The sequence below is a fragment of the Canis lupus genome, chromosome 9, assembly GCF_011100685.1.
Source record: "Canis lupus familiaris isolate Mischka breed German Shepherd chromosome 9, alternate assembly UU_Cfam_GSD_1.0, whole genome shotgun sequence".
Taxonomy (NCBI): domain Eukaryota; kingdom Metazoa; phylum Chordata; class Mammalia; order Carnivora; family Canidae; genus Canis; species Canis lupus.
The window spans coordinates 5,562,847-5,586,677 of NC_049230.1; the positions used below are offsets into that span (position 1 = coordinate 5,562,847).

At 54.2% G+C, this 23,831-nt stretch overlaps 1 protein-coding gene and 1 long non-coding RNA gene across 10 annotated transcripts; one reads left to right on the forward strand and one right to left on the reverse strand.

The window, feature by feature from the left end:
* Positions 1 to 378: 378 nt before the first annotated feature.
* Positions 379 to 22,048, forward strand: FBF1 (Fas binding factor 1). 6 transcript variants are annotated; one of them, XM_038546548.1, is made up of 30 exons: positions 379 to 502; positions 1,033 to 1,116; positions 2,275 to 2,302; positions 3,124 to 3,165; positions 5,040 to 5,133; positions 6,084 to 6,144; positions 6,684 to 6,734; positions 8,076 to 8,217; positions 8,717 to 8,794; positions 9,310 to 9,429; positions 9,725 to 9,863; positions 9,999 to 10,132; positions 10,713 to 10,812; positions 11,846 to 12,328; positions 13,408 to 13,503; positions 13,833 to 13,921; positions 14,078 to 14,136; positions 14,924 to 15,079; positions 15,196 to 15,296; positions 15,424 to 15,630; positions 16,334 to 16,441; positions 16,527 to 16,666; positions 16,753 to 16,871; positions 17,691 to 17,813; positions 17,899 to 18,084; positions 18,769 to 18,945; positions 19,037 to 19,174; positions 19,265 to 19,382; positions 20,150 to 20,259; positions 20,783 to 22,048. In XM_038546548.1, the coding sequence occupies exons 2-30, from the start codon at positions 1,096 to 1,098 to the stop codon at positions 20,864 to 20,866; spliced, it is 3,504 nt and encodes a 1,167-aa protein (XP_038402476.1). In that variant the 5' UTR covers positions 379 to 502; positions 1,033 to 1,095; the 3' UTR covers positions 20,867 to 22,048. The 6 variants fall into 6 exon arrangements, with proteins under 6 accessions (XP_038402476.1, XP_038402475.1, XP_038402478.1 ...); XM_038546547.1 differs by lacking the exon at positions 379 to 502 and adding an exon at positions 511 to 624; XM_038546546.1 differs by lacking the exon at positions 379 to 502 and adding an exon at positions 673 to 938.
* On the reverse strand, positions 10,267 to 21,431 carry LOC111097293. Of its 4 annotated transcripts, none has more exons than XR_005364200.1 (4): positions 20,765 to 21,431; positions 16,958 to 18,189; positions 13,952 to 14,570; positions 10,267 to 11,204 (listed from the first exon to the last, which is right to left on the reverse strand). It is a non-coding gene; the product is annotated as an uncharacterized LOC111097293 (long non-coding RNA). The 4 variants fall into 4 exon arrangements; XR_005364199.1 differs by having other exon boundaries at positions 13,952 to 15,700; XR_005364198.1 differs by having other exon boundaries at positions 13,952 to 18,189.
* Positions 22,049 to 23,831: the final 1,783 nt, after the last annotated feature.

Consider the following 23,831-nt stretch of genomic DNA (forward strand, 5'->3'; position numbering starts at 1 on the left):
CAGCGCGTTGGGTGCCTTTATTGGGTGGCAGTGTTGGGTTATGTTTTGGCTCCGCAACTTTTTCACAACTGAGCCTATAGGTCACAGCTACCTCCCTAAACTTTGGGATGTGGGACCCATGCATAATTGTTCGTTAGTTTCACACGTCAATTTCCCAATCTTCATACATTTCTCACGCCCTCCACCCGGCCACGGCCACGAGTCAGCTCTCAGAGGAGGTCCTGGAACACAGGTCCCCAGCAGTCCCCCAGGAGGCCGAGAGGAGTAAGCCGAACAACTCGGGAGTCGGATACCCTCCTTCCCAAGCGGCGTAGCGGCCGCTCCTAGCAACGCGCAGGGCCGCGGACAGAGGCCTGGTCTCCACTAACGGCCGTGGCGCGGCACTCTGGGAAATGTAGTTTATCTCGGCGTCCCCTGTTCCCTAAGCTCCGGCTAGTGAACGGACAGAGGACTACAACTCCCAGGATGCCTCGCGCCTCGCCTTTCTCTTCCATTCCGTCCAGTGAGAGATTGGCGTCCGCGGGGCTCCGGGGCGGGAGGCCGGAGCGAGCTGGGCTCGAGGGGGGTCTCGACCAGCGGCGATGGCTGGGACAGGTCCCAGCGGCTGCGCCTCCGCGGGGAATGGCGCGTAACCCGGGGGGTTTCAGGGGCCGGGAAGACAGTAGGCCGCGCTCGGGGTTGAGCTGGGACGGACGTGCGGAGCGGGTGGCGCAGGGGGGGGCGCGGAGTCTCCGGCCCGAGTGGGTGATTCGGCGGGGCCCTTGCTAGGGATCTTTAAATGCCAGTTGGCTCTGCAGATGCGATGACGCGGTGGTACTTTGTGGCACTTTGGCCTTTGCAGACTTCTCAGAGATTCCCCCGTCCTGGGACTCCAGGACGGAATCCCCTGGAGAGGCAGAAGCTATGATGTGCTAGAAGACAAAACGTGTTTGGCGTAGGTCGTGAAAATTGCCTTTACAAAGAAAGAGAAACACAAACATCCGGAGTGGCCAGTGCACGTAATCCCAGATGAATTTCGCATTCTATTAACAGGACCTGCAACGCCAGACAAATAGAGATGATCCCCTCTGACTCCTTCTTCCAAGGCTTGGGAAGATGGGTCTTGGTAATGCCCAGGTGAGGGAAGGAGAGAGTGACACTCGGAGTGAAACACTTGGCTGTTAATGGATTAAGTCGGATTTGCAGTTAACATGAAGGGAAAAATTTCCACAGTCTGTGAAAATAGTGTCAAGGAGTAACCAGCGCTCACGTCCACTCTTTGTGCTGAATACACAAATGTAGTCATGGGTGTTGCCTGGGAATGGGTATTGGCCAATAGTGCCAGGCACCCACCTCCTTTCTCAGATGGGTACCTACCATCTCCTGCATCCTCTTTCAGGGGAAGAGATGGGGACCCCTGCACTCTATGTGAGTAATCTCCAGGGCTCAGAAAGCTCATTAGGTCACCCAGAGCACGTTGCTTCTCATCTAAGTAGCTTTCTTTCCCTATAAGGAATTTTTATTGATGGAACTAGATTTTAACCTCTTGAATGGGTAGAGTCAGAGAAGCCTTGATGGGCCTTGGACGCAAGCACTGTTAAAGTGACATCACTTTTAAGCACCCACTTGAATTTTCTTCGTTAGTGAGGATGAGCCTGATGTGGGCAGAATTCAAATGAGCTGGACAGCGCTGTGAACAAGCTACAAGCAGCTCCCATAGCCTCGAGATGGTAGGCAGAATGCAGACTCTCACCTCCACTTCCACCTCCAAGATCTCGACTGTGTGGAGAACTTTAGGGGCTGGGTGACAAGGACCAGGATATGGTCCCCAGAGAGGAATGATGGGAGGTAGAATTGATACCAAACTTATTAAGAGATGAGCAAGCCTTCTGAGCCTCCGAAAGGCCAGCCAGAAGCATTTTTAAGTGTCTCTTGCTGGTGTTGAGAAGTCAGGGATACAGAAGAGGGGGAAAAAATCTTCCCAGTCATGTTACATCCTACCCAGAAGGGTTTGCATGTGACATCTGGAAATCAGGGAAGAGGAGAGACTTCTGCCCACCGGATGGCACCAACAGTGGCATCCATTGCTGATTAGTGGTGGCTGTTTCCATGGTCTGAATGAATCTATTCTCAGAAACCCTGGGAAAGTATAAAGAGCTTCTGTCTCTAAATGCCATTGGTTCTCCTTTTCCTCTGGCGACTTGGCAAAAGGCAAAATGATTTATTCCGTATTCTCAGTTTCAGCCACATTCACTGCTTTGATTTTGTTAATGTGATTTGTTTTTCCAATTTTAGGCGCCAAAAACCAAGAAGGGATTGAAAGGTGAGTGGAAAAATGGAACATCACCCGTAAGCCAAAAATAATTCCTGACCTTTCATCCAAAAATAACTAGACATGTCGGTATCTAAATGTTTTTGATGTGAGTCTTGTCGGTTTCCCCATGATTGCACAGGAAGCTTAGATCTTCTAGGGAACTCCCTGTGCTGCCTATTGGCCCTCAGAGAAATCCAGAAATAGGGTTGGGGCTTGGAGATAAAGTCTTTGTCGGGCTCTGTAACCAGAAGTATATGGTTGGTGTTAAAGCTAATAAAGACTTAAATAAGGTTTAAGCTTAAATAAGGTTTAAGCTGGATGCAAGAATAATTCAGTACTTGTACTGAATGGTTTCCCCCATGGGCCCCCTTTGGAAAGTGGCCAAGGAGATGTACCTCCAGACCCATTCTGGGGCAGGGAGAAGTCTCAGATGAAAGGACATGAGGAAGCCATTGGTGTGAAAGAAGCTTGTGTATGCCTAGTAGTGTTGGACACTTTTCCCAAAGAAGTACATGGGGCTTTATTCAGAGTTTGGAAGACTGTCATGTTGGCCCGTAGAATGTAGGCTGTCCTGAAGATCCTCACCATCATCCTTTGAGAAAGTTATCTTCAATTTCTACCCTGGGGTCTTTCAACAAGGTATTATGATCTGTTGCCAGAGAGCTGGGAAATGTGTCGTGGTCACTGAAGAGAAAATGGGGCCCCAGTCCCGGCATCTGAGCGCTCTAATGTTGAGGAGTCTGGAATTGGGATAAGGTCTCAAGACGTGAGGCATGTTAAGGACATTCTTCCTTCTTCCTAAAGTCTTGACAGTTCCTTTTCTGTTCCAGGCTCCATTGATGATGTCCTCGGTGACCTCTTAGGGGATGAGCGTAAGTGCCCCTTCTCCAGAATCCCCTGAATTAGGCTTGTTCTTTTTTTTTTTTTTTTTTAAGATTTATTTATTTATTTGAGAGAGAGGCAGAGAGGCAGAAAGAGAGGGAGAAGCAGAGAGAGAATCCCTAGTAGACCTCTCGGTGAATGCAGAGCCTGACTCAGGACTCCAGTTCATGACCCCAAGGTCATGACCTGAACCTAAATCAAGAGTCAAACGCTTAACCAGCTGAGCCACCCTTGTGCCCTTCTTTCTTTCTTTTTTTATTGAAATCTAATTCACACAAAATTCACTCTTTCAAGTGTACAATTTGCTGGCTTTTAGTATGTTCACGAAGTTACACAACTATTACCACAGTCTAATTCCAGAACAATTTCATCACTCCCTAAGAAAACTCCATGCCCATTAGCAGTGGATCCTATTCTCCCCTCCCCCAACCCTAGATAACCACTTACTCCCTCTCCTTCCCGTGTGTTTGCCTGTTGTAGACGTGTTGTATAAGATGGAATTATGAAAAAAAAAAAAAGATGGAATTACGTACTACGTGGTTTTTGCATCTGGCCTCAGTCACTCACTGTGATGTGTTCCCAAGGCTCATCCACGCTGTGCCATTCCTTCCTTCCTTCCTATGACTGGACACTATTCCGGTGTGGGGATGGACCATGTTTTGCTGATCCACTCATCAGGTGGTAGACACCTGAGTGGTTTCCACATTTGGGCTAGACTGTTATGAATGATGCTCTTAGGAAAACCAGGTCCACGTTTTTGTGTGGCCGTATGTTTTCAGTTCTGGGGGGATGGTGAGGAATGGAATTACCTATATGGTACCTCTGTGTCTAACTTTTTGAGGCACCACCAGGCTATTTTCCACAGCAACTGTACCATTTTGCATTCCCGCCCACAGTGGATGAGGGTTCCAGTTTCTTCACATCCCTGCAAACACTTGCTAATTTCCTGTCTTTTTGATTATGCCCATCCTAGTGCGTAGACAGTTGCATCTCATGGTAGTCCTTTTTTTTTTTTTCTCAAAATTAAATTTTTTTTTTTTTTTTTTTTTTTTTAAAGATTTTATTTATTTATTCATGAGACACAGAGAGAGGGGCAGAGACACAGGCAGAGGGAGAAGCAGGCTCCATGCAGGGAGCCCGATGTGGGACTCGATCCCGGGTCCCCAGGATCACGGCCTGGGCTGAACACGGCGCTAAACCGCTGAGCCACCCGGGCTGCCCTCAAAATTAAATTTAATTAGTTAACATGTAGTGTATTATTAGTTTCTGAGGTAGACATCAGTGATTCATCAGTCTTATTTAACACCCAGCACTCATTCCATCACATGGCCTCCTTAATACCCACACACAGTGACCCCATCCCTCTACCCCCCTTCCCCTCTCATTGCAGTTTTGTTGTGCATTTCCCTAATGACTAATGATGCTGAGCATCTTTTTCATGGGTTTATCAGCCATTTGTGTCTCTTCTTTGGAGAAAGATCTATTCAGATCCTTTTTTAAGCTGAGTTATCCTTTTACTGTTGAGTTGTAAGAGTTTCATATGTTCTGGACACTAGTCCTTTACGCTCTGTGTCCACGTCTGCTGTATTGAGGAGGGGTCTTCCAGGTTGTAGAGAGCTCACTGGGGACAGCCCGGCTGAGGATCCCCATCCACCCAATCCCGCCTGGCCCAGAAGAACTCATGGAGCCAAAGCCTTGGGTTCCAACTGAGAGCTTTGGGTGGTGGAAGTGCTTCATGGGGTTGGCCCCTTGGGCCCCAGCTGGAGGTGTTTCTTAAAGAGCTTGGTGAGGAATTTCAGTCCTTTTCATCTGCCTCCAGTTCGCTAGCTAAATGGCATCATTTCTGTTTTCTTTTTTTTTCCAGTGACACTACCAGAGGAGCCTGTTAAACTGGCTTCACGTTCCCGAGATGCCCAAGGCGTAGCCCAGGCTCTCCCTTCTTCCAGGGCTAGAACGAAGTAAGAGCAGGACTGGCCTGGGTGACTGTGACCCCTTCAGCCCAAATGCTCTTGCCTCCGCACCCCCAATTTTCTTTTGTTGTGCTCCCTGTTTCTCCCGCTGGTTCTTCTTCCCTTCCCTCTGTTCCTGGCCTGTGAAGGAACCTGAGGGGTGGAAAGAGAACTGACCAGGGGTCAGAAGTCCTGGCTGTTGATCCTACATCCACTGCTCACTGTGTGATCTTGGGTGATTCCTGAACCTCTCTGAGCCTTGATGTTCTTATCCTCAGATTAAGAGGATTGGCCTAGATTGGTGGCTTTCTGATTGTTCTCTTTTTTTAAGATTTTTTTTTTTTAACTTCTTTTTTTGTGAGAGAGAAAGAGAGACAGCATGAGCAGCAGAGAGAAGGAACCTAACAGGGAGCCCAACGCAGGCAGGGCTTAATCCCAGGACCTCAGGATCATACCTGGGCTGAAGCAGACACTTAACAAACGGAGCCACCCAGTTGCCCCTCAGATTGTTCTTCTAAAGTGCTCCTGACAGTTGAGAGATAGGAGGCGGTTTTGTGAGCTCTCCACTCCCCACTTTCACCTTGGCCAGTGCAGTTCTGTTTTACTCTCTGGTCTATTGTTTTTAGCAGTTGTTTTTCCATCTTGTGGCTATTCTCTTTTTTTGAAATACAGTTGACATCCAGCGTTAAGGTGGTCTTAAGCGTACCACACAGTAATTGGATAGGTCTATAGTTATGCTGTGATCACCATAAGTGTTAAACAGATTGTTTTTCACGGGGCTTTACCGCTTTAGAAAATTGAAAATCTTTGCATTAGGCGTCCTGTGACATTCCTTCGAACAACTCTGTCCCTTTCCCCTGGAGAAGTCTCTCCCAGGTTCGCTGGGCTCTAAGCCACCTTCCTTTCTTGGAATCAGTGCCCTGGGGATGCAGGTGGGTGCCAATTGTGCCTCTTCATAGGTCCCTCCTGGAAGACTATGCCTTCAGTACCACCGCAGGCCTGACGGGACTTGATGCTGAGGTGAGCCTGGTCCACCCTCCTTCCTGCCCTCTGCTTATCCCCAGAAACAATGAAATGAGGGTGGTAGCTGGGAGGTTGCTCACAACAAAGGTTTAGAAGTCTCTGCAAAGCCAGTGTTCTTAAAATAATACCCAAGGGCTGCCAAGTGGACCCAAAGTGGACCCCATGTGCTTTTCCTTCCTGCCAATGAGATGAGCTAGAAAGTAGAGCCCCCAGCAAGTGTTAGAGCCTCAGGTGTCCCCTGGTACTGTGCTGGTAATCAACTCCCCTGCCATCCAGTGATGGCGGTATAGCGATGGCCTATGATGGAAGGGTCCTTTCTGGTTAGGAGGGGCAGAAGGTGGCAGCGCTTTCTGGGTCTCCACGCCTGGTAGCTTTGACTTCTGTTGATACTTAAGACCCAGATGAAGGCAGGACCTCCTCATTGTGTCTCACTGGCCGAGCTGCCGTCTGCCCTCCTGGTAGCAAGGTAACAGGAGCTAGAGCTCTGAACTTTGTTGGGCCTCAGCTAATGTGTTCTTACCCTCCCGTGGATGTAGGTGTCTGACGTCTCAGATGCAGACCCACAGAATTTGCTCCAGACTCTGAAGGTACTGACCCAGCTTGCACAGTTCTGGGAGCAGGGGCGGGTGGCAGGAATGCTCTGTGTCAAGCATTCTTCTCCCCCACATTTTCCCCTTTACAATTTGTGTTTCTCATCCACGAGCTGCCACCCTTCATGTCCCTGTGGCTAGAAATCCATTTTCCTGGTGTAGAAAGATGCATCCACCCGGAGACACAGTCATGCACCAGGCCCCTAGTGCAGTGAGGCTGGCTCCCACTCAAAGCCACCACAACCATTGAGGGGAAAGGAGAGACTGTCTCCTCTAAAGTAGCTCTTAACCATTCTTTGGGTTTCTCTCCACATCCCCTGCCAAGTCCCCTCAGTCCAGCTGTGCTCTCATTTGGATCAAGCCCTAAGCTAAGCTTGGCAATGGAATTTTAAGACATAAATTCTGTACAGTTTATAAGCTAATCCCCCAGGACTCAGGTGGCCTAGCTGGGGTCTGAAACCTTAGGTCACCTTTGCTCCCCCCGCCCTTCCATCCAGCAGCACCCTCCTGCCCAACATCCTGCCTCTCGTCCCTCTTATTAACCCATGGTCCCAGGCCGAGGCTGAGCGCTTGCTTCCAGCCCTGGGGTGGAAAGGAGGGCTAAAGAGTTAGAGTCTGTTCCCTTCTTGGCTCCATATTCAGCCTCTCTAACCTCATCCTGAAATCACTCTTCCCCCCAGGGCCGAGCCACTGGCACCCCCAGCTACAACCCTCAAGTCCTCTGATTCAGCTGCTGGTGGTTACTTTGAGTCTCACTCCAGAACCATGAGCTAGACCCCCACCCCCAGCTTGCTTTGCTTCCCTGTGGTCTAGTTGTCTTTCCCACTCCTCATTTCCCTTCGTTCTCCACACTTCTGCCCCTGAGGTGCCAGGCGTCCTAAGTCCTCATCTCCTGACAAGGATCCGCATTTGGCAAGTCTGTACTGGGTGCCTTCCTCTACTGGCTGGGTTCCTGGACCCTTCTTGCAGCCCGGCAGTGGTCCCTCTGGGAGTTTTCAATCCCAGGATCCTGCTGTTTTCTTCCTGCCATAGAGCTTCACTGCCTACTAAGCTGTGCGAGAAGCTTTGGTGACCAGGTTTTAGTGAACCTGCTAGTAAGCGATGGTCAGGGAGCCATCCAAGCTTACCTGAGACTGAGCCAGTGGAGACTTTGTGCTTTGGCCTGGCCTCTCACCTTGTTCTATAACTCTGTCAGGATCAGTTCCCCAGACCAAGTCCCCATTTGTCCCCTGTGAAGTATGGAGGCAGGATCACCACCAGGCTGCTCGGAGCACAGGGGCGTTTAGCATCACTAGCTAAGCACCTGTGAAGACGCCTCCCTCCCTCCCACTTTTCCAGGATCTGGATGACATGGATGCCGATCTCTTAGGTTTGAAGAAGTCTAATCTGACCTCTAACAGAAGAGCTGCAAAGGGTTCTGGGAAAGAAGAGCTGCCCAGTCGTCCCAAACCTGCCAGTATATTGACAGCCAGTGAGAAAGGTGAGTGAGAGAGAGTTCCTCAGGTCCAGGGACGCTCTGGGGACAGGGAGGATAGTCAGAAGGTAACTCTCATTCCTGCAGGTTTTCTCTCTCTGGGGTGGAGAGGCCATTTGAGAGTTTGTGATTGGGGAGGGGACAGCTTCCTCCCTTCCTAGTGTGGGTCCAGTTCCTCGAAGCTCCACATGGCAGCTCCCGGAGAAACCCTTTGAGTTAAACTGGGGGATTTAGGGGGAGCCTATGGACCTCCCAAGTCCATGACTGTGTTTGGAGTGACATGTGACTGGGGAGCAGGAGGAGACTCCAGACCACATTTCCCTGCCAGAAGCCTGTGTGAGAACCAGGGAGGTGTCAACCCATCCCACCTCTATCTCCATGGCCACGAGCTCTCAGCCCCCCAGGGAGAAGCACGAGCCATTCCAGGATCCCAGTCGTGGTGTGGCAGGACCTTGGCTGGGAGAGGCCCAGGCCCGTGACCTTGTCTTCTGTTTGCTTCTTGCAGGTGTTGCCACTCCTGCCAAGAAGCCCCCTCCCTCTCCCAACAACTTTGGGCATCAGAACAGAAAGTTTTCCTTCAAAGGTACCACAGGCCCCATGGTCATGCTTCTGGGACGCTTTGGTTTTGAGGGTGAGGAGCCTGGGTAATGCTCACTTGCTTGCCCAAGCTTAGGTTGCCATGTGTGTCAGAGGAGGAACAGACATCCGGTGCCACCAGTTTAGCTCCTCAGGAATTCAGAGAGGGACTGATGTGTTGGCGGGGAGATTTGGGTAACTTATTTGTAGGGACTTTGAAGCCAATTTATAAGCTATAAGAATTCCCTTCCCTCTTCCAAATACATGAATGTTTTACTTCACTTCTGATGCCTGATGGACATTTCCAGAAGGCTGTGCAGACAGCAGAGTCTGGAGGCCCATAGGCAGGCCCAGGCCGCTCTCCAGCTCCGTGTCTCCTTGCCAAGGCTGCTCTGTGTCCTCTGGATGCTCAGTTGCCTGTTCATGTATTCGAGTAGCTAGAAATCTCCACTGGACCGCGCAGGGCTTGTTTTCCTGACCAAAGTGTGCAGTCTGACCTATGCTTTCCCTTCTGGCCCTGAGACTTGGAAGACCCCTTGGCGGGACTTCTCTCTGACGATGAGGAAGGGATCACCAAGAAGCCACCTGGGGCAGCGAGTAAAGTGGCTTCTGAAAAGAGCCCAGCCCCAGTCAGAGATCAAGGTAGGGAGGATGAGCGTGTCGTTCGTTCTGGGCAGATGCAGTTGGCACAACCAGAGACTCCACCCGGCAGGTACTACAAGTCCCAGATCCCTGACCAAGAGATTCCCAGTGTCTCAGAACAGGGGGTGGGGCGGGGGAGTCCAGTCCTGTGGGCAGACCAGACACGTGTGCTTCCTGCTGCCATAGCCAGAGGTCCGGGTCTCGGAGAAACGCCCCCCCCAACCCCACCCCTTCAGACACCACAGTTGAGGGCATGGTGAGCTGTGGGCATTGCGCCTGGTGTTCTGTCTTCTAGGTCCATCTATCCCTCTAACTCCCGGGGACACCCCGGTCCGAAAGAGAGAAGAAGTGCTATTTGATGAGGAGGATGATGTCATGGCCACCCTGGGGTTTGCAGACAGCCCCACGGCAGACAGGAGGCAGATGGGCGACCAGTAAGGGTCCTTATGGGTGAAGAAACCTGGCCATACAGCTGCTCCAGGTCCAGGGAAGAGCTAGAGGGCGGGCACGGTGAGGCCCCGCAGGAGCACCTGCCGTTCACATGTACCTGTGTGTGTCCCATCCTGCAGGGAAGGGCCCCGTTCTGCTCGTTCCAGGCTGGATGAGCTGCTGGGTCTGGGCACTGCCACCAAACTCCTGGCCCGCCCAGGTACTGGGGAACGTAGAGAATTCAGGCTGGACAAGAGGTACCAGAGGCCACAGGGTGAGGAAGCTTGCGGGGCAGGGGAGGTGAGGTGAGGGGCTCCCAGACCACATTTTTACCAGAACCCATAATAAATAAGCTTACATCACAACACACATTATCGCAACTGAGATAAAAGTGTCACAAAACGATAATTACCATGTTCGATATTCTGTTACTTTGTATTTATGTGCTGTTTGATTTTTAAAAACATTGGTTGTGACTCACAACAACTCTTGACCAGCTGGTAGGTCACAGTTTGAAAAAGGTCGCTCTAGACCAGCGTTTCTCAAAGTGTCAGCCCACGGGCCATCTGTTGAGAATCGTTCTCATGGCACACACAGCTCCCCAGGCCTCATCTACAGGATGTCTGGGGCAGGATCCCACCAGGGCATTTTTCACAGCTCCCAGATGATGCCCAGAGTGCTGGGTCCTAAAACATCGAGCTCTCACCAGCACGGCACCCCTGCTTCCCCCAGAGCAGCTTCACCTTTATTTACGTGCTGGACACATCAAGTTACCAGTTTGGGTTTTTTCAACAGAGTTCTACAGCCACAAGTCTGATTCCCTTGCTCTTGATCACAGGATTCTTCCTTTACAGACAAAGAAGATCCCCGGAGTGATGAAGACTTCATCTTCGGGGACTACCAGCCCACCGTGGGCTCCGGTGAGGGCCGGCAGTGTCGCCGGCAGTCGGTCAGGTAAGCGGGGCCTGCAGGGAGGCTGGCCTTGGGAGGTGCGTGCCCACCAGGAAGGAAGAGGTGCCCCAGCCTCCCTATCCCCATCCTGCCGACAGTTTGTTTGGGAACCACACATATGGGGCCTAAGGGTGGTGCAGGTGCAGGAGGAGGGACGTGGCACAGTCCTGCCCTTCCAGGCTGATTTCCTTCCAGCCTCCTTGGAAGGAAAAGGGGGAGGCAGCCCCAGCCCCACTGGGAACCCCTAAAGCCCTAAGCTGCAGAGGTCAGCCGATCTCCCTGAGGAATGTTGGGTCCCAGTGTAGCGAGACCATGAGCCTTCAGTGGCTTCTCCACATCATGCTCCCCAGGAATGGGCCTGGGATCCAGCATGGTGCCTCCTGGCGGGCTCATCCCTGTGTGCAGCAAAACATCAGGTTAGCGGATAGGATTTTCTGAAGTTGGGAGTTTTTCTCCCAGTCAATAGAGCCGATAGAAAAGTTGTAAGGATGGTGCAAAGAACTCCTTCCAGCCCTTGGCCCAGAATCTGCGGTGGTTGATATTATGCCATGTTGGCCTTATCAGCCTTTCTATCTCAGTAACCCTACATGCACATTGGCATTTGTTCCAGTCCTGGTGTGTTCTTGCACCTTGGAACCTGCGGCCAGTGGCCAGTAGCACTTCTAGATAGCAGCTAAATAAACAAACAGGTAACACTGTTGATAGAAAACCTAAAACTACTCGATCCAACTGATTTTTCTCTGGGCATGCGCACCCGTGGTTGTAATTCGGTGCTGTTAGCTACGGATAGGATGGTCACCTGTTCACATGGTGGAATTCAAGGTGTCTGTGTTTGCTGGCCGCTGCTCTGCCGCCCGAGCTGCTGTGGGCACTGTGCTTGCTGGGCGTCAGGCTGGCTGCACAGAGCCCCGGGCACCTCTGACTCTTTAGTGCGGGCCTCATAGTCACCCCAAGCAGTGGAGGGAGAGGCTGGTCAGGGGGATGTTTGGAAGACCTCTTTGCCCTGCCTTAGACCCCCCTCCTCTCTATCTTAAAGTAGGTTCCTAGCAGAAGGTGGCGCAGACCCCAAGGGAGAACCAGGCTCCAAACAGAGCACCCTAGCGGCCTCCAGCCCCACCCACCCTAAGAAGGGAGGAGCTGACTGGTTGGGCCTCAAGGATGAGGACCTGCTCCCTCCCTCTCCCACCGGAGAGGCAGAGGCGCAGAAGGGAGGCTCAGCACTCTCCACATCCTCCGTGCTCCCTCCCAAGAGCCAGCACTCTGCCCCAGGCCGGCACTCTACCTCCCCTGGACTGCCCTCCTCCTCTTCGGGGGCCAAGCTACCAACTGGGGGTGCAGATATCCTTGCCAAAGCCAGTCAGGCCTCCAAGCTGGGAGCTTCTGAGGAGAAAGAGGAAGAGGATTGGCTGAGTCATGCCTTGTCTCGGAAGAAGTCCCAGGATCTGGCCAGAGAGGAACACAGTGAGGCCTCTAAAGGCCAGAATCTGGTGGGGGCAGGAGGCAGCCCCCCTGCCAGCAGGTATGGATTGGGGCTACTATCTAGGGCAGGGAGGTCCAGGCTGGGGCATGAGGGGCCATCTCCATGCCTCATTTAGGAGTGCCAGCCTGTACCACCTCTTAGCTATGCCTCTCTACCTCTCTGGACAGAGAGAGTGTCTGGCTCCCCACCCTGGCCCAGGTGCAGACAGGAGGGGATCTGGAGGCTGTAGACAACCCTGACTGTCATGTGGACAAGGGCTGACTTGATCAGCCGGGGACAGAGGGCACCTTGATGTGATGAAGCACAGTCATCCTGGTGCCTTAGAGCAAGGGCCTTGCCCACAGTGCCCTTGGGGTCACAAAAGACCCAGCACCCAAATTATTGGTGCCTCTGCTGGCCTGAGCTACCTACAGTACATGACACATGCTCATGCTTTGGGGGAGTATTAGAGAAGACAGTGGCTAAGAGGCAACTCCTAGGGAAAACCACCGTGAGGCAATCCTGTGGGGCAGGACACCAAGTGGCCTCTGAGGGTAAGAGGGCAAAAGGGACTAGAAAGACTGGGATTGTTCAGAGGAAGTGACAAGATGCCAGGTGGCCACAGTGAGGAAGAGGTGAAGTAGGCAATTGTGTGATAGGCCAGAGACATCACCCAGCCCCAAGGGTGGTGTGAATGAGGAGGGTAGTGTTGACCTCCATCTGAAACTAAGCGGAAGGCTTCCCTTTGACCCTGAGAGCCAAGGTGGGTGGAAACCACGGACTGGAGAAAAGAATCCAGAGGGAACTGGACCTGGCAGGAGAGTGAGCAGAGCCCCAGTCTAACTCAGCAAAGCTATGTGGGCCAGAACAAGGCCTTGAACTGAATTCTGGTATCTGTAAAGTGTGGATTGTCATTCCTTGGGCTGTCAGCAGACGGTCAGTGCCCCTCCACTGTGCCCTGGCGGGTACTGGAAGGCCAGGGGCTCAGACTTGGGAGGAGAAGTCCCAGGACGGGATGATGGGAACAGGCTGAGGGGAGGAATGGTGAGCAACTTCATGCTCAGGCCTTGTCCCCACCCAGCCATGGTGAGCCCGACCTGAACCTTCTGCTACCTTTGCTTTAACATTTACTTCCTCAGCCAACCTGTTACCAGCGCGCAGGAGTTCGAGCAGGCAGCCACTGGAGGGCCCTCAGGAACAACACAGAAGCCACCTACAAGGCCCGCCACCTCGGGGTGAGAGGTGGGGTTGGGCTTGCGTGTGGGCCTCCTTCCTTAGAGATGATGGGCAGCTGTGCTGGGCTTTGACCTGATCAGTTTGGTATATGGTATTTGGTACCTTGTGTCGGGCCCATGACTATGGGGACCTAAAGCCGGGCCCCATCTCCCTTTACCCAACCAAGACCTCACTCTTAGTGAACTGCCAGCCACCAGGCCTTTCCAGTCAACTACCTGTACCTGTTTTCCTTTCCTGCCCATGCCAACCCTTCTCTTTTCTGCCTGTGTTCCTCACAGGAGGCTATTCACCTTGCCACCACTGACTCCCCAAATCTCTGTGTCCTTAGGTCCCCTGTGACTTGGAACCGGGCTGCCTCGACCCTCCCTGTAGGTGACCCAAAGAAGGGAACAGCCCTTGGAGACCTCTCCAGTGCTGGTTTGTTTCCTACTTTGTTTGATGCTTTACCTCTGGGTGGGGAAGAGGCACTTTGAGCTTCCTTTGGGGTCCTGGAAGGTGAGTAGAGCTGGACTCCCAAACACACAAGAGATGCTCTTCAGGCCTCCTGCTCATTTCTCTGTCGTTGATTTTCAGAGCCTGCAGCTGGTCTCCCGAGGTCCCAGGAGCCCACAGGGCCTTCTCTGCCCGCCCAGGTAGGCAGGGTGGACAGACAGGAATGGGCCTCAGGCCCATGGAGCAAATCTCCCGTGCTCAGAGGCAACAGCTGTAGTTTGAGCCAATAGCCTACGGGGAGTCATGTGTCAGGATAGACAGCACCTCCCCCAGCACTTCCCTCAACTTCTAGCCTTGCCATTCTCGGGCAGAGTCATAGTAATTTATCAACTCTGGGAGGGAATTAGAGGTGGCATCCACAGGGGAGGTTGGGGAGCATGGAGCAAGGAATGGTCAGAAAGTAGGGCTGCAGATGTCCCGTCGTCTGTCTAGAAAGCTGCCTCCATACTTGCTGTCTGCTGTTTGCCAGCTGTGGATGGCAGCCAGTCACGCCTGAGCCCAGCAGTGAGGAGGCCACAGAGACATATCCCCAGGAACCCAGAAGCACCTTTGGAGGTGGTAGGGGGTGGGCAACCTGCAGGAAGAAGAGTAGCACCCAACATTTGGTCTGGAGGCCTGGCAGGAGGACACTACTGTCACAGCTGAGATGCTGCTGGGGCCCTGCGGCTGGTCCAGGGATCTGGAACACCTGCTGGGAAGATGTTCTGAGGGGGGAGCGGAGACTCATTCTAACCAGACTCAGTGGGGAGGTACAACAGTTGCATGACTCCAAGGCCTCGTCCTTGGCCTCTTGGTGTCACATCTCTGTCCCCATCTGCAGCCACAGGTCAAGTGCAGGGCCTGGGAGGTCCAGTGAGCTAAGGGCCAAAGGTAGCTGAGCTTCGCTGAGTCCCTGTCCCCTGGAACATCTCCCACCCTCTCCTGCAGCCTCTGCTCCCGGAGGCCCTGGTGCAGAGCCTGTTGCCAGGCACAGAATACCAGAGACAGCTCCTGGCCGCACAGGTGCAGCTTCAGAGTGGCACTACTGAGCTCCAGGCTGACCTTCTGCAGAGTCAGGCCCAGCTGGCAGAGCTGGAGGCCCAGGTGAAGGGGCAGAGGAGCCCCGGGCTGGGGGGCAAAGCTGAGACGGGAAGGTCTCCCTCTGAGGGCCCGAAGGCTTCCCCAGGGAGCCCCCCTTGCCACCCTCCCACCGTCTCCAGGTGCGGAAGCTGGAGCTAGAGCGGGCACAGCACCAGCTGCTGCTGGAGAGTTTGCAGCAGCGGCACCAGGCTGACCTAGAGCTCATCGAGAGTGCTCACAGGTACCCCCCCAACTCCTCCCATCTGGGTTTCCCAAGCCTCAGGGCCTGCCCTAGCCAACGTGCTCCGAGAGGCTCTTTAGGTATCTCACCTCACCCTCTGAGCCCTACGACTGTGTTTTGTTGGCAGAAGCCGAATAAAGGTGCTAGAAACATCGTACCAGCAACGGGAAGAGCGGCTACGGAGGGAGCATGAGGAGCTGTCGGCCCGGTATCTGTCTCACTGCCAAGAAGCTGAGCAAGCCCACGCCGAGCTCACAGCCCAGCACCAGCGTCGCTTGGCGGCTGCCATGCAAGAGAAGGACCAGGAGATGGAGCGGCTTCGGGAGCTGCAGCGGTGAGGGCGAGGCCCAGGGCAGGCAGGCAGGGGGAGCTGGTTTGGAGGATGGCCAGAGGAAGTCCGTTTCCTGGAGACCCCCCAAGCCGTGGCTCAGCAACTGAAGCGTGACCCCTTCCCTTCCATGTGAGGACCAAGGCCAAGCACACTAACCCACCCACCCCCCTTTGAGTGGAGGGCCCATACTCCTCCAACAGCAGGGCAGAGGTCCCTGGCTGTTTAGGTTAATCCCGGCATCTCAAGGACCTAACTCAACACAGGTCAAGTCCTTCACCCACTGACGCACTCCAGTCTAGTGACTAGATCGACCTTGGAAAGGGTTTGCACTTTTGCGCTTGGTGTGTCCATCTGGTTGCCTTTCTAGATGAGAATGGAACTAAGAACAGGTACATAAGGGAGCCAGTCGATGTGTGCAGAGCAGATTTTTTTAACACTTCCCGGACTGGCCAGACAGAAGAGGCTGTCCACACACCCGTCTTTCCTACTGTGTAAAGCATCCTTTGCTAAATAACAGAAGGAGTCTCCCCGTTAGAGTGGATGTGACATTGAGGCCCCAAGACACATAGGATGAGGAGCCAAAGAAGCAGAGGCAGTGCCTGGAGGAGAGGAGGAGGAGGAGGAGAGACGCCAGGAGCGCTGATGGCTGAGCCCTCTGCCGCGGCTCTGCGCACATGCTCACTGCGCCACCCCCCACTGCTCTCAGGGCCTCCATCCTGGAGATGCGCAAGGACCACGAGGAGCAGCTGCAGCGGATGAAGCTGCTGAAGGACCGCGAGATCGACGCGGTCACCAGCGCCACCTCCCACACGCGGTATGTGCAGCATCCAGGCCCTGCCCACCCGAGGGGCAGACCCATGGCCCGGGGCCAGGCTGACCCAGTACCCGCACCCACCCAGATCCCTGAACGGCATCATCGAGCAGATGGAGAAGTTCTCCAGCAGCCTGCACGAGCTGTCCTCCCGCGTGGAGGCCTCGCACCTCACCACCACCCAGGAACGGGAGCTCGGGCTCCGGCAACATGACCAGCAGCTCCGAGGTACCGGGTGGGCCCCAGGTCCTGCCCCTGCACCCCCATCGCACTAGAACAGTGGGTGGGTGCTGAGTGCCCCATGGCCCCCCCAGCGCTGCAGGAGAGGCTGGGCCAGCAGCAGCGGGACATGGAGGAGGAGCGGAGCCGGCTCCAGGAGGTCATCGGGAAGATGGAGGCGCGCCTGAACGAGCAAAGCCGGCTACTGGAGCAGGTGGGCCATCCTCCTGCCGGCAGGGCCTGTCTCCCCAGCACCCCAGGGGTGCCGCCAGGGCTCTCCTTCCCACGCGTTCTCCCCACCTTGCCCGGGTCCGTCACATTCATCCATCCACCGAAGCCGATGTCTGCTGAGCTCTAAGAGCTGCACGTTTGAAGTCCTGCATATCTTTTGTATAGAAGAGCAAGCTCCATTCTCTAAAAAAGTCATTCCTTTTCTTTCCTTTGTACTAGATTATAACGTGATACATTATATTGAAAAAATTAAAATATGATTAGCAACAAAGGAGCAAATTAAAATTACCCACTAGCCAGAGATAGCCACTGGGGACCTCCCATCCCTCCCATAGACATACTGACCTGGTGTGTTTGTTTCGTGAACCATACGTATTCAGTTATTTGGTAACTATTAAGGCCCCTGTCTCGGGCCATGCTTGTGTGTCCCCTAGTCCCCTGGCATACACCGTGTCACACCTGCCCTGGCACACTTGCCTGCTTGGTGGATGGGAGACAGGCAGGCAGAGTGCAATAGCTGGCACTCTGGGGAGTGGGGCCGTCCGTGGCTGTGCTCCGGCCCTGTGAGGGCTATTCCTGCACCACTAGAACCTTGAGGCACTTCCTCCCCAGCGGCTGGGCCCTGGCAGCCCTGCTCAGCACCTCTCCTTCCGTACCTCTCTGGAGGCGTTTGTGGCCCAGTGTGGGAGAGGCGGGCGGGTTGGCCCAGCTCCCCAGGGCATAGTCAGACCTGACCGGGGCGCAGAGGGTGCAGGTGGAGCGTCGAGGACACATGTGTCCTTAGCCCTCACCTGGCCCCCAGGAGCGATGGCGGGTGAATGCCGAGCAGTCCAGAGTTGAGTCCGCGCAGCGCGCTCTGGAAGAGCAGAGGAAGGTCATGGTCCAGCAGATCGCCATGGAGCGGGAGGAGCTGGAGAAGGCCAAGGTGAGTGCAGCCACGCCGTGTACGGCTGTGACCCCTGCCGTAAGCCTAAAGCTGCTCACTGTGTGACCTCACCTCCTTGTCCCAGAGTGCCTTGCTGGAGGAGCAGAAGTCTGTCATGCACAAGTGTGGGGAAGAGCGGCGGCGCCTTGCAGCCGAGTGGGCCGAATTCTATGCACAGCAAAAGCTGAGTAAGGAACGGGCCGAGCGTGAGGCAGAGAGGGCACTGCAGGTGGACACCCAGCGGGAGGGCACCCTCGTCAGCCTGGCCAAGGTAGGGCCCAGAGCCTCCAGAGCAGCGGGGAGTTCAGCAGCCCTGCCCTTTCCTTCCCTGGCTCTTGCTGCTCCTCCATCAGGATGCGTTTGCTTAGTAAAGAGCCTAGAGATAACAAGAGTGTAGAAATGAAAACAAGAATCAGGGATCCCTGGGTGGCGCAGCGGTTTGGCGCCTGCCTTTGGCCCAGGGCGCAATCCTGGAGACCCCGGATCAAATCCCACGTCAGGCTCCTGGTGCATGGAGCCTGCTTCTCCCTCTGCCTGTGTCTCTGCCTCTCTCTCTCTCTCTCTGTGTGACTATCATAAATAAATAAAATTTAAAAAAAAATTTGTAAAAAAAAAAAAAAAGAAAACAAGAATCATATAATGATAACTTCTTTGATTGTCCTAGTGCTTTATACACATGCTCTCATTCAATCGTCATCACGTTCTCTGACTTAGATATTCTAGAAATGAGGAAGCTGGGGTTTAGAGGAGTTGAGCCCCGGGTGAGGGGCAGCCCTGAGGCTCGGTCCCCAACTCCCTGACCCATCCTTGGACCCCTTGCCTCATTCTCCCCACCCCCCGAGTCAGGGTGGATCAGAGCCACGGAACCAAGGCAGGGTAGGCCAGTTGAGGCGGGTGGGGGGGGTGGTTTGCTTTTAGAGGGGAGACTGCAGCCAAGGCTTTGCTGTCTCTCCAGGAGCAAGCCGAGCTAAAGATCAGGGCCAGTGAGCTCCGAGCCAAGGAGGAGCAGCTGGCAGTCGAGAGGGAAGCCCTGGAGCGGGAGCGACAGGAGCTGCGGCTGGAGAAGGAGAGGGTCAGCACTGCTGCCCTGCGTACCAGGCTCCGCGCTGAGGAGGTGGAGAGCATGAGCCAGGTGCCAGGCAGCTCGGCTTGGGGGGCAGAGGGCACACATGACTGGGCACCCACCCCAGCCAGCCCAGCTGACACCTGTAACCTCTCTGCAGGTCGCCTCAGAGAAGTTCGAAGAGGGGCAGCGGGCCTTGTGTGAGGCCCGGCAGGTGCAGCAGCAGCAGCAGGCTCGACTGCAGCTGGTACAGCAGCAGCAGGAGCACCTACGACAGCAGGAGCAACACATGCACCAGGCAAGGCTCTTCCCAGCTCCCGCCACCCCCACAACATCCCCCAGTTGCCCGCCCCCACAGCCACATCCTCCTCTCTCGGGTTGGGGACAGGAGCATCTGAGTCTGGCTCACCAGAGGCTGCGGCTGGACCGAATCAGACAGGACCTGCCCTCCAGCCCCGTGGTGCTCCTCCCCAAGGCCCAGGGCCCTGCAGCCTCCTGCCTGAGTGGTAAGTAGCTTTCCAAGGACAAGGATGGGATGTGGGCTGGGCTGGCCTGATGGGGGCAGTGCCAGGGGTGGCTCCCCTCCACTGCAGTTAGGGGCTGTGAGAGTCTGCTCTCTGGTCCCTTGTTACACCGAGTCACGCGTGTTCCTTAGGGAAACCCCAGTAAGAGATAAGGGAGAGGAAAGCTGCTTTGTAAAGTGTCACTCTCGACCTCACTCTCTAGAGAAAACCACTTTTAACGTGTTGGTGCTTAGCATTCTATGCAGCGTGTGTATTTTTTTTTAAAAAACTGAGATTAAAAAAAAAAAAAACCTGAGATCATCTCATGTTTTCTTTTTTTTTTCTTTCATCTCATGTTTTCTACCTTGATTTTTTTCATTCAGAAATTTATGTATCAAACAGGTTTTCCCATCCATAATGAAGCGTTTAACCGTAATTCTTAATCAGCATCGTTGTCCATTATGTTCCATGCTTTTATTGATTCCCTACTGAGTGGTTTTTTGTCACTAAGATAAACACCCCAGTGGAAATGTTGGTACATACACCCCTACACCTGTGCCTGATTATTTCCCTTGAATAAATTCCTAGAATTGGACTTGCCAGGTAAGATCCCATGAGCATTTTCAAAAGCTTTTAAGAGTTGGTGGAAGCACCCAGGTCGGCACAGTGGTTGCCACCCATGGTAGTGAGAAGGCTGTAGGGAGGAAGCTGCAGCTGTTCTGCTGTCCCACTGACGCCAGAGCCCCTGACTTTCTCCTTGACCTTTGCAGCCATCGTGGCCCCCACTCCCACCGTCCCCCAGGGCATCCAGCCACCCACCGGCCTGGGCCCCTCACTTCTCCACGCCAAGCTGGTGCTGCTAAAGCACACAGCGGAGCAGGTGAGTGTCCCGAGCAGAAGCTGGTCCCAGCCTGAGCCGCCCACACTGCCTGGGCCCCGGGCTCCTCTGCCCACACTGGCGGGAGGCAGAAAGGACCACCCCAGGATAATAGTGCAGATTCCCCAGTGAGCCAACTGAGACCTGTCCTCCAGGCCTGGTTCTGTGGGCCGCAGCTTGCACCCATCCATCTTGACTGAACCTCATGGTAGCCCCACGACCCAAATAATAGCTTCATTTACGGAGCACTTCCTGCATTCCAGGCTCCGTTCCAGGCTCTGTGCTGGAAGCTGTCAGTGTGGTGCGAGCCTCCCCCCAATCCCCCACCACCCCTATAGGCAGGTAATGCTATGGTCTCCAAGCGTACAGAGGTGAAGTCATGCGCCGATAGGGGTCTCACTTCATTGTAGGAGTAAGTGCAGAGGGGGGCCCAGAGTAAGGGGTCTTATGAGCCAGCATCCCTGTTCACAGAAGTGGGTACAGGTGGGGGCCAGGGGGGACTGCTCACCCAGGTGTGCCTTTCCAGGACCGTGACTTCTTGGAGAATGAACAGTTCTTCCTGGAGACCCTGAAAAAAGCCTCCTACAACATGACATCCCATTCAGCCTGAAGGGTGCCACTGGCTCCTCAGCAGAGGCCTCCAACCCTGCAAGGCTCTCCCACCAGCCCTCTGGCTGCTGGCCCCGAGGAGGGGGTACCCGAGGAAAGCTCTACAGCGCGCAGAGCCTGATTCCAGCTCCTCCTGGGGACAGGGTGCAAGTGCCTCCTGCATGCTCCAGCCTCTAGGGCCTAAGGAGCAGTGGCCTCTGGGGAGATGTGATGCTGAGAGTGTCTCAGCCCCACGACACTACCAGTCACAGCTTCGTTCTCCAACATCCCAGCTCAGATCCATCCCCCAGACTCCCAGCTCAGATCCGAGGGTCTGATGGGCCCTGTGGACTCCTCCCCTCCTCAGCAGGCAGAGGGTTTGGGGATATTCTCACCCGAGCCTCTTCTGAGGCAGGGGGTCTTCTTGAGAGATGCCACTCCTGCCCTCCATCCTGAGAGGCCAAGAGAGACAGCACAGGCTCTCCTCCCTAACTGGGACATAGAGTCAGCACATGTTTTGAAGTGCCTTCTATGCTCCTGACCAAGGAGGCGGGCGGTGTTGTGGTGGCAGGAAGGGCACCGTGCCCAGCTAGGTTTTCCCGTGCCATCTTGTGCTCTCAGGTTGGCTGGCATAAACTCCCTGCCTCATTTCCAGCTGCCTGAGGCCCTGACCAGCCCCACGCAAACACTGGCCTGTCACTTCTTGTGATTAGGGCTTCCTGGAGGCAGGACTGGGACTGACTTAGGGTGTGGGGAGGGACCAGAGAGAGGCCTCTCTGTCCTGTTCACCTGATACGAGGCCACAGCAGATGGGAACAAAGACAAGGGAGTGAGGGCCCCTGCCCCAGGAGAGTAGAGTGTATGGGGAACCCCACGGGGCCTAATCCAGGCTGCTCACCCCTAGGAAGGCGCCTTTGCACTTTTCCCTCCAGGGGCACCAGGAGGGGGGCGGAGGCTTTTTCCAGCAAACCCGAGACAGATGGACTCCACTAGCATGACCATGGTTACTCTTGAAGCGGCTTCCCTCAGCCAGTGACTGGTTTACCTTCCACTGGAGGACAAAGGGCAGAAGAGGACAAGGCTGAGAGGGTATAAGCAGGCGCAGTTTCTCTCCTCCTTCAGAACAGCCTTTAGAAGGATCTTCATTTACCAACAAGTTCCAGCCTTCACCTTGGACCCATTAAACTGCTATATTCCTAACGACTGAATTGTTACAATTTGCCATGACTCCCGAGGGTTTATACTTATTTCTTAGTAGTGTTCACTCTCTAGCGCTGTTACTTGCTCTAAAGCTGGCTGGTGCTGGGACCTTCCTGAGTCTATACCCTCACTAGCTGTCTCACAACCAGGAGGAGGGTATGACGACGAGCCCTACCTCACCCAGGAAGGGACAGAGGCTCAGGGAGATTAAATCATCTGCCCTATGTGACAGCAAATAGCAGAGCCTTCTCCTAGGGCAGATTCCAAAGCCCCAGGCGCTCAGCCACCTCATTCCACTGTCTCCTTCTAGAAGAGCACGCTGCACAAAGTGCTATCATGAGGTACGAGATCTCCAAGCTGCTGCTCGGGATGGTGCCTACACTGAGGAGGGAAGCATCAGTGTCTCATTGTCCCACGTCCCATTCCGTGAGAAACCTCATGAAGCTCAGAATTGGGTCCTTCTCTCCACAGACACCTAAATAACTTGTCACCTGTGTGAAGAGCTGCAGAGCTGTAAGCACGGGCATTGACTTAGTCCCCTGACAGATAGGACCAGCCTGCAGGGAGACCCACAGGGGCAAGCTTGGCCTTCAAAACAGAGAAATGAGTGTGGAATTAGAAAGCAGGTCTGTATGGCCTCACCTTCAGGGCAGTGAGTATGCACTCACTGTTCTACACAGTAAGACTATGTGTGTGCTTTATTTTTTTTAAGATTTTATTTATTTAGGGACGCCTGGGTGGCTCACCGGTTGAGTGTCTGCCTTCATTCAGCTCAGGGTGTGATCCTGGAGCCCCTGGATCAAGTTCCGCATGGGGCTTCCTGCATGGAGCCTGCTTCTTCCTCTGCCTGTGTCTCTGCCTCTCTCTCTCTCTCATGAATAAATAAAATCTTAAAAAAAAAAAAAGATTTATTTATTAGAACGAGTGAGGGAAGGGGCAGAGGGAGAAGCAGACACCCCTTGGAGCAGGGAGCCCAATGCAGGGCTCTATCCCAGGACCCCATGACTTGAGCCCAAGGCAGATGCCTAACCTGCTGAGCCACCAGGCAGGCACCCATGTTTGACTTTAGAAGCCTCACTGTGGCTGCAGAGTGAATGCACTGGGGGGGGGGGGGGGCGGTCAGGAGACTGTGACCCCACAGGACCTGATGCCTGGCATGGAAGGTCAGGAAGGGAGACATGTTGAAGGTTTCCGGCTGGGCAACTGGGTGGTGTGACTGGACAGCAGTGCCTATGAAGCAGCCAGGGAGAGACGCCCCACAGCCGCGGGGTTACACTGATACTTTCCTCAGTGCCACAGCTGCTCCGATCACTGCCCCCTGGCATTCAGGTGTGGCCAGGAGCTCACTGCTCCCCTTAGGTCAGCTTTGACCCCAGGCCACAGACAGGGCTACAGCTGGTTTGCTGGTCCTTTTCCTTTCAAAATTAGAAAAAAACCTGTCAAGGTCATAACCCAGATGCTCAATTGCTCAATTCAGCTGTAGAGAGAGACGTATGGGTGGAAAGTACCAATGAGAAAAGGCACGGGTGGGGGAGGCATCACGTCCGCTTGGTAGGTCATCCGTGTTCGGGATTTGCTTCCGTGATACACGCTGGAATCCGTCCAGGCCTCTCAAACAGCTAAATTCCAAGTGAGCCCGTTCTTGGAGCGTTCTAGGGCAGTGAGAGAACAAGCGTTTCTCAAAAGCAAGGACATCGGAGAAACCCGAGCCACCAGGTCATCGGCCAGCCTGCCGCCCGGGGCCTCGAGGCCCTGCGTGTCGCCGCAGAGGGGCAGGCTGTGGGGTA

Bases quoted from the DNA above. Each gene is read 5' to 3' on its own strand.
- FBF1 (XM_038546548.1), top strand. From the start codon at position 1,096: ATGGGTCTTGGTAATGCCCAG. The intron at 10,813-11,845 runs GTAAGCGGGGCC...TCTATCTTAAAG, and splicing joins TGTCGCCGGCAGTCGGTCAG to TAGGTTCCTAGCAGAAGGTG. The intron at 15,297-15,423 runs GTACCCCCCCAA...TTTTGTTGGCAG, and splicing joins CTCATCGAGAGTGCTCACAG to AAGCCGAATAAAGGTGCTAG.